We start from the raw sequence: 12689 nt of genomic DNA, 5'->3' as shown, positions 1-12689 counted from the left end.
CTTCTCTTCTGTATCGATCGACGGCACTGGATGTGCATCGAACGATTGCTTCTTCTTCGTATCGACCTCTAATGGTCATCTCGGATGAAATCTCTTTTAAGCTCCTAAATGCTCCATAATCATCACTTTACTCCAAGATACTGCTGAACCTAAAAACATACCTAATAGGATAGAATATATAATATATAGATAGTAAAACACTTATATACCATAGATGAAAATGGGTCAAATCCATAGTATATCAGTATGACTATTGGCCATATTAACACGGATAACCCTGGCAAACTTGGCCTATCAATCTCGACAAGCCCTCTTTGGCCCTCGATCAATTACACATACCAGTAAAAATCCGAACCAGAATTCGGCATCCACTTTAATGACAATCGTAAACTAACATGACCTTAATGTTAACACGAAAGTACCACAGTCTGCTGCATGTCCTACAATGTCCTTGGCAATCTGAGTGAACACATCCTTCACGCCAAGCCAAAGTATTTGAGAAACCATCGCTCCATCACTTAACGGCTAAACGACAATCCGCGATTTTTCTAAAAAGTCATGTGACTATCAAGAAAATAACTATCGTATAACCCATAGTCGGAAATCATATGATAAATTTTTCGTAACAAAACTCAGTCCTAACAACCAAATGGTTAACGGAAAACCTAAACTTGTCGACAATCGACTAAGTTCAATACATTCCACCAATAACTTTATAGCCCGCTATGTTTTACCCGTAAAATGCGGCATGTAAGGAAAACTCGTAACAGAGCTCCTAGAGCTATACGAAACATCCTCAAATGTACAAGAAATATATCTCGGAAAGCCAACACCGCACAAAGAACTACGAAAGGAAAACGCTTCTTCCCAGGGAAACATTTACGGGACCCCTCGGTCCTAATTCCTCGATCGCAAATCAAATTATTAGCATCCGAACATGAACAACAATTTTGGCTGCGAACATCTTTAGACAAACCTGAATGTTTCTCAAACGCAGGGTTAAGACTAAAACATTGCAATATCACGAAACATCTTCAAGTCCGCGAACATTTCGAGCACGAAACGCGGCATACGAAAGAAAAATCATTCTTCAGCATTGCGAGACGTCACAGACGCCTGAAGAACCAATTTTCGACAAAATTACCTTCCTCGATAAAGGCATCTTCTTGGAAGACCAAACAGTCATACACTCAGAAACGGTAATATCTACCGATAAGTTTATTGCTGATCACAACAAACTCTTAACGTCCTAAACAGACTTAGCCATCTCGTAGAGATAGCTCTCGTACACCCGACACAAGGGTAATAGCGCTACATAAAAAAAAATCCAAAATTTTGGTCAGCACTTTCGGGAGACTTAAAAATTGTCCTCGAAGAGATGCTCGATTCCTACCATACAAGTCACGTAAACCGAGAACATACTGCACACTTTAAAGCGGGATGGAATCAGGTCGAAAATGATACGAAAAACGTAGCCGAAGTAATCATCGCACCCCCTAAAGCCGTGATTAAACCTAGATCTTGTCCTAAACCCAGCACATTGGTCTCTAACATCTCTAGGCATAGTATCAAACACCCTGGTACGAGATCCCAAAATTTGTCTCTGGCTAATATTCGAGCATCTTCAGAAATCCCTCAAGTTTATGCACTGCGAAAAACTCTCGAAACAGATCACGAATATAGCAGTTCACACAGAGTTAGATTACGAGATGACAACTCGTAGTCTTCCCTCTACACCAATATAAAATGCCATCGGCAGCAATATGCCTGATAACCTCTACACGACATATAAACTGGACCGTAAATGTCTCACTGGAAAACATGTCTTAAGAATCTCAACTCCAGGGCGAACTACGAAAGGCTTGATCCCTTCGATAAGGGTACGTAGACAGCCTTCACAAGGCGCAACCCCAATCTTATCGCATTCAACTCTCAGAAGAACGAGAAGACCACATATGACGGACCTTTTCAACCATTAATTTCGCCTAACTTGCCTAACTTGCCTAACTTGCCAAGCCACTCGCTAGAACCTCACGCTAAAAGCTCACAATTCTAACGAGCTGGGGGGCTAACTGTTGGGGTCAAAATCGGTCAAGATGGAATCAATGTCTAAAATTCCCCGAAAAATACTTCTCGATTTGTGAATTTCGTATAATTTTTATTGAAAAGATTATACGACGAGTTATTAATATTGTTGGGATCAAAATCAGACACGACGAAGTTAACATCCAAATCAACATGAAAGTTTTTACGAAAAATAATCTTCGTAAAGAAATCTTTACGAAGAACTTTACGGTGAAATCTTGCACTAATCTCGGTTGATTCATCAAAACTAAACAACCATAGTCCAAGAACACGTTCATAAAACGTCAGAAAAGGATCCAAACAAGGTCGCCACGTAGCAACCGGTCCGCGAACGAGCCGGTCGCTACATAGCGACCGACCAAGCCATTCGGTCGGTCGCTACGTAGTGACGGACCCGCGAACGAGTCGGTCGCTACGTAGCAACCGACCAAGCAACTCGGTCGGTCGCTATGTAGCGGCCGACCCGCGAACGAGTAGGTCGCTACGTAGCGACCGACCAAACCTGTTGTTCGGTCGCTACGTAGCGACTGAACCAGCGAGGACCAGATCGCTACGTAGCGACCGAACCAGTGCGGACGTTGATCAACGGGTACGACCCAAATCCGTGCATTCTCTTATGTTCCTTAATACTGGCTCCTATGTACCGCAGCCATATCATTTCTCACTCCCATCGATCGGAGTTATCACTTAAATTTTAAGATAAAAATCGCGGAAAGTTTATTTTTATCGATAAAATCGTAATAAACGTTTCGAGTCGAAAGACGGCTCAAATAGGTCTAAAACGTGATTAGAAAACCACTTACGATTTTTTGAGGAAAAGCCCCTAGATACTATGGCGGTTTATACTCAGTCCACAAGAAAAGATAAATGTTAAATTTCCGCAGATAAATGTTAAGTTTCAGCTGATAATCATGAAGATCGAGAAAAATGGAATATCTCCATTTTTTGAGTTATGACGGCTTAAGGGTAGAAGAGGAAAGCTCAAACCGACCTTGGAGGGAGTATATAAGGAGTCCTAGGCGAGAGGCATAAAAAAGAACTCTCGGCACTTAGAAACTTTGAGGCATTATTCTCGACATGCTCTGTTTCTATGACTGGCACCCGATTACCAGACGAACACGCACAAGCAGTTCGATCTCTTGGTTCACTCTTGAACTACGTTCGGCTTGATCCTCGAAAGGGGTACGTAAGCATCATTTCATAAGGTTTAGTCCGAAATCAATCAAAACCATTTTCATATCATTTTCGTCTTCTGTTATCGAGCTGCGACTCAACTGGGTTTAAGGTTTTAGGTTGCTAGAACTATGTAATTCACTGATAGCTCTTGCGGCCGAAGCTTTTATAATCTCTTGTAATGATCGCAACGCTCTTACGCGGATTCGAAATAAGGTCTACTTTTTCTATAAATTTGTTTAGTTATCTTTTCATATTTTCCCCATTTATTTGGTCACTTGTCGTTGGCTCTCGCAAAGAATCCGGGACCTCAGGGAAAGTTAGGGATTCCTGACTTTTCTCCGATTACGGAAATCGACGGTGTGAATTTCGGTTCCCACAAGATGATGATCTGCGTTTACGAATGGAATACAGAGCCTAGATTATGCGTAATATTTGGGGCGGAGGATGTAGCTACATACCAGTTCAGATACAGATCGTCTTTCACCATCGAAACTAGAAATTTTCTTGCTGACGTTGTTACAGAGGAGCAACACATAGCCGTTGTTTTGGGTATATCCTTCTTCTTTTTAGATATGGTATACAAGTTTCATTAGTTACCGTTTCATTTGTTGATTTTAGTATAGAACAACAAATAAAGTTTCTTACACTAACATTGTAGATATGATAAGAGGCAAGAAGTTTGTGTGTAGTCAATGCGCCATGGCTGCGATTTTTTACGAAGATGAAATGGTGCTTCTCTACCGTTTTTCTATAGAGATTGAAAAGGATAAAAACAGTCTTGACCTAAATCTAGGTCCTACAGTTGAAACCGTTGATCACATTGTCCCTAGTGTTGCCAATACGCGGATTGTTAATCACATAGGAGGAGAAGGATTTAAGAAGAGTACAGCTAACGTTTATGGTAAGGCAAACTTAACCGGTTATGTATTTTGATTAATTGCATTTATTGAAATATCCGAGAACATTACTACAACAAAGATTATAATATTTTCTTGCGAAATAGTAACTGTTTTCAATTTTCCAGGGTTTCACAATGTCTCCAGGGGTAGACGTTTCAGGATCTCTGTTCCATCACCTACCTATGATCCACACTACTACACCCCCATTTTGGAAGCATGTAAGCCAGTCCGGAATATTGGGAAAGCTTGATGTCTTCGAGCTATGTTGTTCAGCTACAAAGAATTTATGGAGTTCCGGGTTCGGAATACGTGGGTTACGCCCCAAATGATCTCAATATAGTGGCCACAAATGTTCCTCCTATCCCAAGAAACCAACAACCAATTGAGGTATCCTCCAACGGTTCTTCAACAGATGTGAAAACCATCGTCGAAACTGGGGCAGAAGCGAACTTCTCCAAGATAAGAACGCACATGCTTTGGAAATCATGTACATGTTGAGAAAGGTATATATGTATTTCGCTTGTTCCAACGAATATTATGTAAATCATTTGTTGTGGTTAGAAACAAATCCACACATATAACTTAAATATGTGATTTTTTACCGAGATATAGGTGAATCGTCAAAACAGGGCAATTTGGGAACAACTGAGGATTTGACTGGTGTAATGAATACTGAAAACATAGAGCAGCCCCTTGAAGACGAGGGAAACAATGGAGGAGATGCAGGTGAAGATTGAAGGTTCTTTATATAAATATGTCTATCGATGGTACGATGGTATGTTGTATTTTGCTTGTCGATGCTATCCCGATATGTGTCTTATTTTGGGGGAGGGGGTGTAGTAACTTATAGTATTGTATGTAAGATGCTTAATATGCGGTTTGCTGGCCCTATGAAAACGGGGATAAAATGGATCTTAAGTTTGAAGTTATGTTGTTCAAAAAAAAAAGTTTGAAGTTGTATTGTGTAATATGTTAAGGGGTGAATTTGTAAGATGTTAATGTGAAATATTATTTTCAGTCAATTATAGAGGCGCAACATTTTAATGTGAATCTGAGAGTTTACAAGGTGTGTGAGAGTTATGAGAATTGAAAGATGATACAATTGGACAAGGTTTACGAAAGCCAACTATGTACAATCCAACTATGTAATTCAATCTTTTCCGGGTAGGAACTTAAATTTCCTTCAAACATATTTTATATCCGGATTCAAGTTGTAACTTAAATTTCATTCAAACGTATATTATATCCGGATTTAAGGCTGTAACTTAAATTTCCTTCAAACATATATTACATCCGGATTTAAGGTTCAAAAATATATTCATTTGACTCTTTTTCGTATATATAAGTCCAACCTACTAAGCCCACTGTGTATCATAACGAATGGTTGGGGATATCTAAAATGCCCGGATAATGTATGGTTACATGTTTTAAAAGCTAGACCCATTACAGGTGTGAAAACGACAGTAATTAAGACACTGAAAGTAAATAACATAACACTGTAGAATTACATTTTAAAAAGTACTAGAGTGAAACAAAGGAGGGTATTGAAGGTTACAAAAATGGAAAAGATAAAAATAACTAATTATAACATTGATAAACCGGGTTCTAAATAACATACAAATCCAGATACAAAAGATGGTTAGAATAACGGGTTATCACAAAATACGGTGGGATAAGGTAAGAGTACCGATACAAACCATTGTAAGTACGAGAACCAAACAACATACATAAAACTCCTTAGTATGTAACACATGATTATGGGTTCAAACGTAAATAGGGGTCGAAGACAACAACACACGAACCACCTACAACTTCTGGTGGAACTCATATATCATCACAGCTGCCCTTTGTGCTTCGTCTGGAATGACTAATGGAGTTATACACCTACAAGTTTCTGGTCCATACAGCGCATGTGTTTTAATCAACAAACACGCAGTTATGGCGGCTTCGGCGGGTTGGTGTTTTGTACCACCCCTTTGTCCCTTTTAACAACAACTGGCTTGTCCACATACTCAACCAAACTCCCACAGTGTTTCAGTAAGGATGGAAACATTTGACTTACGGAAGCAACCTCTTTAATTAAAGCATTGTCATTGAGCACTTCAGGGTTGCAGTCGAGAACATATATCTTTGCAGTAGTGATGTCAATGCAAACCCCGATCCAGTGTTTCCGCCCAATGGTGAGAGGCATGTAGAAACGAGAAACACCAGTGTTGAAATTCGAACTCTTCGTCACGATATCTACGTTCAAAGCTAGACCGACTACTCCAAGAGCACTCATCCATAAACCAGTTACTGGTACAAATAACATAAAGAAATGTAACCAAGTTCCCTGGGATTGGCTTTGGGCTTTTCCTGCGCAGCTTAGGTGGAAGGCGAAGAAGGCCTCCTTCCGGGGGGGCCCGAGCCATCAGTGAGATACCACTCTGGCAACTACTTATTAAGAAACTAATAGCAAGGAAGAAACAATTTGAGAGCCTTGGTGAAAACATACTGAGTTTGGGTCTTTCTTTTTCTGAACTTTGGAAAGTTCCTGGACAATAAAACCTGAACTCGACTATCAAGAAATACCGGAGTGCTAGGGGCCGTAACACATACTTGGTTGTTGACAGATGCTGAAATTACCCTCATAAGGATGTCGACAACCTGAGAGCATCGACAGAATGATGATTGAATAAGTAAAGAAAACTTGTTAAACTACACATTAGAAATCAAAAGTTACATACTCTGCCCGGAAGAAACCGGTTTCTTTCTCCAATGTCCGTAATGTCCTTGCCAGAGACGGATAGGCCCGCGACGTTTATAACACTATAATGAAAGCAATTACGAAAGCAAAAATCATTTTTACCAACTTAAATAATAGGAATCACTCGAAAATAATTCACTGTTCTCTCTCGACTTCATACCATTCTTTCTTGAGTAGAGTCTGCAGGCGGTTGTACATTTCGTGAATATCTGCTAAGGCGTACGCACTGTTGCCGATAGTTTGTCCTTCCCTCGCATGGTTAAGAATGGCAGTTTCACATTGATAGTCGGTAAGCAATTGAGGTGAGACAGTCCAGATGCGCTTACTTTACGGCACAGTAAAGTCTCCTCTGTATCTCCGAGACCGTCTCCATTGTCTTTGTCACCTAGATGTTCCTCGTTGTCTCCCATGTCATCATCATCATCTTGATGTTGGGTAGCCTGAAGATCCTGAGTGAAGCCAAGTGAGAATGACGGAATCTGAATGGAAAAAAATTAACAGAAGAGGAGTGTCATGGTTACGAGAAAAACATGGTAACATGTAAGTACATTAAAAACATATGTAATATATATGGAGTGTGATCATACGATTGGATCATGATGTTCATGCGTATGGCTATGAGCAGACCTAGATGGGTGATTTTGGTAAGATTCTTCTACGTTTCCATCAGAACGCAGGTTACTCAGCTGCAGGTGTGTAGGTGCAGCGTTAACCTGCATAACCCAATACGGAGGTTGATATCACATTAAGTTATAACCGGTTATTAAAATAAAATATAGGTTTTTTTGATATAAAAAACTATACAGATACTCAATTTATAATCAGCTATGTAGAAAATATGTGGATAATTTTGAAAAAGTAAATACACTGTATCTGGTAGGGGTAGGCTTAACACGAAGAAAAGGTACACAAAGTGTGGAGGACCGGTTAAATAACCAGTCGAGTGAGGTTTTAAATTTCGCAGAAGCATAATGCGACACTTGCGGGAGTAGGGTCCACTGTTTTTGAGTTAGGTGAATAAGCACTGAGGATTTCATTCCCATTGTTGTTGTCTTCCTGAGTACCATCCAAAGGGTTGACTGATTGCTGGGGACGAGATTTGGCATCAGAACCCTGAAATGAGAACATTACATTTTAACATAACGGGGCACCAAGAGGTATTAAAGACATATAATTTGGGCCACTACCTATCGAATATCCGAATACAAACTATAATCATTGGTAAACAATACTAGGTTACAGATTGTGACTATTCTGAATTGTTGATTCTTTGCACTGAAGTAGTCCAAGAATTTTGTTCGTCATCAGAGCCTTGCTGTAGATTATCGGAGACTCACCTGGTGATTGAGTATTTACTCTCGACCTAGATGCCATGATCTCAGTCTTGAAAGACTTCAGCATTCCTTCGATAGTTGCAATAACCTTTGCTTCGTACGCAACAGAACAGCCAGAAACCTCTTTGACGGAGGCAACAACAGCAGAAATATCACCATCAATCCGATTAAGATCCGGTTGCAGAATGGCATTAACAATAGAGGTTATTCTTGTTTCGTCGTTCATGACAACTGGTGACTCTTTAGCCTTCGAAGGAATTGCTTTCTTTTTCCCTGCTGCTTTAGCCTTCTCACGCATCCTTTCTACGTTTCCTTTGGTAACCCCTCCCCTGAACATATTCTTTGTAAATACGTGATTAGCGTTAATGTAACTAAGCATGTACGCTATTTTTACGTCAACAACTTCATCAGACCATACAAGCACAGACTCGTCGACCGGTCTTGCTGGGTCTTGGGGAATATACTCCTCCCCAAAACCTAATATATCAGTAAACAAGAATTGACGTTCAGGTGACTATAGTAAAAAATTCATGTCAAATATGAGTAGAATGAGTAGGGGGAAAGCATACCTCTTCTTTTTTGTCTACTTCGTGAGCATGTCCAGGGCTTAGAGTCTTCTTCTTTGTCTTACTTGCCACGCGATCAACATCATCTTCATCGCTGTCTGACTCTGATGACGAACAAGATTCTTGGACTACTTCAGTAAGCGAAGGAACAGCTTTGACAATAACAAGCTGCTGGGCTAGGGGAAAGCCTTTGAGGGCTATAGAATTTTGGGATAGGGAAATCTCATCCTTTTTTTTGATACTTGTCATCAACATATCAAATGCAAGCCGACCCCACGGGAAGGCAAAGAACTCTTCCTTGTCCCCAAGCAACTCCGCGTGTTCCTTCAACATCTTCATCTTCAAATTAGTGGATAACAAAACAGAGGATACAATTGCAAGGCATGCTAGTTTCATCCGGATATCTTTATCGGTGACGGTTTTTTTCCGGAGCATCTTAATCGCCCTCGATACACGCATCTCTTCCACACTTCTGAAAAGCTCAGGCTAGTAGGGGTTGTCGTTAATATTTTTCTTTTTTTTCAGCTTCTGTTTCTTGGGACACTCGCCACAGGGAAGACCGGTGACTATGGAAAACTCTCAAGAGCGAGAATCTTATGGGCATTCCAGCGAATCGGAACCAAACTTCATGTTTTTTTCTGACTTTTAGTTGTCTTGAGAGAAGGAATCGGGCAAATCTACCGGAGAAGGCGGGTTTCTCTGCGATGTCGACAAGCTTACCAAAAGATGATTGTCGGATAAACTGAATCTCCTCTTCATTGAGAGCATTCAGAATGGTGTTGATGGAACGCGATGATTGGTATGTACGAGCATGATTAATGGGGGTTCTTATTTAAGAGTCGGCTCTTAGCTTTTTTAGTTATAAATTAAGAGACGAGTTTTTATATTCCGCTAAGAACCCACCCTAAGAACTCTCCATTAATCATGCTCTAAGAACCCTAACTTCGACGGGTTCCTGGCCGTCAACAAACATCATATCTGGTAGCGTCATACTCATTTCTTCGACTAGATCTTCTGGGAATTCAACAAGACGCGAGGCAACCATCTCATTTACGGCTGAGGGAATTCTTGGAAGTTGAGTAAAAGATAAGAACTTGGGAATATAAATAGACGAAGATAGGGGAAAACATATAGGTTCTGGCTCTTTGCAAAATATTGAATGCAGATTTCGAAACAGTTCCGACGTGCATAATCATTAATACAATGGCATGTTTTACCGGCTATCCTAGCGGTGTGTCAGACAAACTGCCTAAATCCTAGATATCATTATTTTATTCTAATAAGGATACTTTTGGTATTATCTAAAAGTGAACAGCTTTATCGCCAGTTACCTAATAAAATAAGTTAACGTAGCCACACGATGCAAAATCCTTTTTTTCCTTTTTTGGTTCTTGTGATGGAAAGAAAAGAGTGTCTTGTAGTACATAAAGCTACTAAGAATATTTATTAAATAAACGAACCTTTCTCCAAGAGAATCTTTTGACCGCAAGTAGACATATCGCACGTAGTGATGTCAAGTGGGTTGTACCGACCCGACTTGTCCCGCCCCGCCGCGGTACACGTTCAATGCGGGTCTTGGCAGTACAGGCCCGCGCGGTATGCAGTCCCTAGAAGTGCTGCCCAATCCCGACCCGCGACTTGCACAAGCCTTGGCGGTACAGGCCCGCGGGACTCCGATCTTCATCAACACCTGCACATAGCACCTGCAAGAAGAAGATGATGAGAATACAACATAAGTCCTTCTATGAATCAGTTAAACACAATGATAAATTTATGATCATGCATGAAAAACAAAACAAGTGTAAACGAGATATAACAACAAAGAAGAGCAGTCTGTTATCAACAAGAGTGTTTGAACCGTGTTATCAACAAGAGCGTAATTTGTCACAGCAATACAGAAACAAGAATGCAATGTGATATACTTATATAGAAACCGAGAATAGCATGTGTTATCAACAAGAATGCAATTCTTTATAGCAAACTCTGAACATAAATCATTGACGGAACAGTGTGCACTTCCAATGCTCGTCAGTCATCTTATTTTTCAATATAAGAAAATTTTAATATTCATTCTAAAAGCGATCAAATTGATCGGATCAAGCAATATCATTCACAAATTCAACTTAAAGTCTAACAAATCAAGTCCTATCAGACTAAACGATCAAGCAACCATTCACAATCAATGCAAACCTAAAGTATATTAGCTCTTATCACAAGCAATTAGAACAGAGACTAACCTGAGGTCCTTAAGCTATGATGTACTGGACCATACCAAGCTTTAAGCAGTTGTCCCCAGAAGCAGAGGTACAGTTTGCTCTGCAAATAAACACAAACTCCCGTTCAGTGTTATAGCTCAACCAAAAGCAAATAATATGGTATCACGCGGTCTGGAAGATATATTTCTTACGTGGATCTAAATAGTCAAAGAAGCATTCAATTGCTTACCTCAATTAGGTGAAGATTTGATGCAAGTAGGTTCACTTCTTACAAGCACTGCAGTTCTGTTGTTGTATGGAAAGACTTTAACAACAACTGCAACTACCACGGTCTTTATTACTATCACCAGTAACACTGCTGCTACTAGAATGTCAACATGGTTCCACAAGAAGTGCATATGTATCAACATTCCAATGCTAGCAAGAAACAGCGCTGCAAAAAAATTTCCGGATTGGTTCCACCTGCAAGGGAACATAAACAATAACAACGGCTGTATAAGGTAAAGTATTTCTTTTTTTTACTATAGACAAAGAAGGGTAATGTATTTCATCAAGAATTTAAAGATACATATAGCAACAACGACATTTTTGAAATAAATATTGTCCAAAGAAATTGGAAAAAGACCCTAAGGTACGAAAGAATCAAACTTGACTTCTTACTTGTTCAAGAGTGTGCTGAGCAAGATCAGTTGTTGAGTTCATCACTCCCGCCGCAAAGGAACCCAACTCAAGACTTAAACAGAGCTTGTCACTTCATTGAAGAAGCCAAAACAATATTGTGGTTATGAATTCAAAAATTTAGAGGCATACATGTGCAAACAGACAATAGGTAAGAAGAGCAATTGGTTAGACTAACCCAAGCGATAAGCAAGCAAAATGCTACAGCGGCCAATTGGTAGAGCTCGTTAGTTTGCCAAAGATTTGTAGAACGCTTTCGTTGATATTTGATAAACATCTTAAAGACCAAAATGAAAGCAGGTAAAAAACGTGTTTATACCTGAGAAGAAAGGTTTTTCCTTTACTACAAAACCGAGAAGATATTTTTCCTCGATTAAACGAGAAGATGAAGAACATGCATGGAGAATTTATGCCGGATAAAAGAAGAAAAGAAGCCGGAACAGATTGTAATCACCATTTCTCTCGGTTTCTTTTCTCGGTGAGAGCTCGAAACGTCAAAGTGACGACGTCTTTGCGGATCATGCGGGTCCCGCGGGATTCACTAAGCCCATCCCGCTTCCGGTCCAATTCCGCACAAGTTCATCCCGCGAGGCCCGCTAAATATTCAGGCCTGGATCTTTGTAACCAATCCCGCCCCGCAGCAAGTCCAAATGGGCCGGGCCCGCGGGCAAGTTCATATATTGCCATCTCAAATCGCACGCAATCCTTTCTCCACCAGCAGATCACAGGAAAGAGACTAGAGAAAATATACAAAGAAAGGAAAATTATTATTTGTATATTTCTATGAAACTGATACTAATGAACAATGCTTACTTAGTTTCATAGAAAATAACAAATTTATTTGGTAGATAATTACATAGAAATAACAAACACCCTATTATCAAGTATCACATATATAATCTTTAGCCAAAAATCACTGAGTATCTTAAACAAACTAAACAGTTTTAGAATTGTTTAATATCATATCAAATAAATTTGGATGAAAATTG

General features: G+C 39.9%; 1 protein-coding gene and 1 long non-coding RNA gene across 4 annotated transcripts; both read right to left on the bottom strand.

The window, feature by feature from the left end:
* Positions 1-6491: 6491 nt before the first annotated feature.
* Positions 6492-9616, bottom strand: LOC106316633. Of its 2 annotated transcripts, XR_001264906.1 has the most exons (6): positions 8244-8689; positions 7773-8019; positions 7494-7619; positions 7067-7385; positions 6887-6968; positions 6492-6806 (listed from the first exon to the last, which is right to left on the bottom strand). XR_001264906.1 is itself a non-coding variant. In XM_013754513.1 (3 exons), exons 1-2 carry the CDS (start codon positions 9263-9265, stop codon positions 8631-8633), a joined length of 543 nt encoding a protein of 180 aa, XP_013609967.1. In that variant the 5' UTR covers positions 9266-9616; the 3' UTR covers positions 7740-8019; positions 8244-8630. The 2 variants fall into 2 exon arrangements, 1 of the variants encoding a protein (XP_013609967.1); XM_013754513.1 differs by lacking the exons at positions 6492-6806; positions 6887-6968; positions 7067-7385; positions 7494-7619 and adding an exon at positions 8810-9616 and having other exon boundaries at positions 7740-8019; positions 8244-8717.
* A 74-nt stretch (positions 9617-9690) lies between these two features.
* LOC106316634 lies at positions 9691-12148 on the bottom strand. Of its 2 annotated transcripts, XR_001264908.1 has the most exons (6): positions 12020-12148; positions 11879-11901; positions 11683-11773; positions 11252-11484; positions 11044-11122; positions 9691-10509 (listed from the first exon to the last, which is right to left on the bottom strand). It is a non-coding gene; the product is annotated as an uncharacterized LOC106316634 (long non-coding RNA). The 2 variants fall into 2 exon arrangements; XR_001264907.1 differs by having other exon boundaries at positions 11879-12148.
* Between the last annotated feature and the right edge of the window lie 541 nt (positions 12149-12689).

This window comes from Brassica oleracea, chromosome C9 (genome assembly GCF_000695525.1).
Source record: "Brassica oleracea var. oleracea cultivar TO1000 chromosome C9, BOL, whole genome shotgun sequence".
NCBI lineage: Eukaryota > Viridiplantae > Streptophyta > Magnoliopsida > Brassicales > Brassicaceae > Brassica > Brassica oleracea.
Note: the sequence above shows the minus strand (reverse complement) of the source record. Positions and strands in the feature narration are given on the sequence as shown.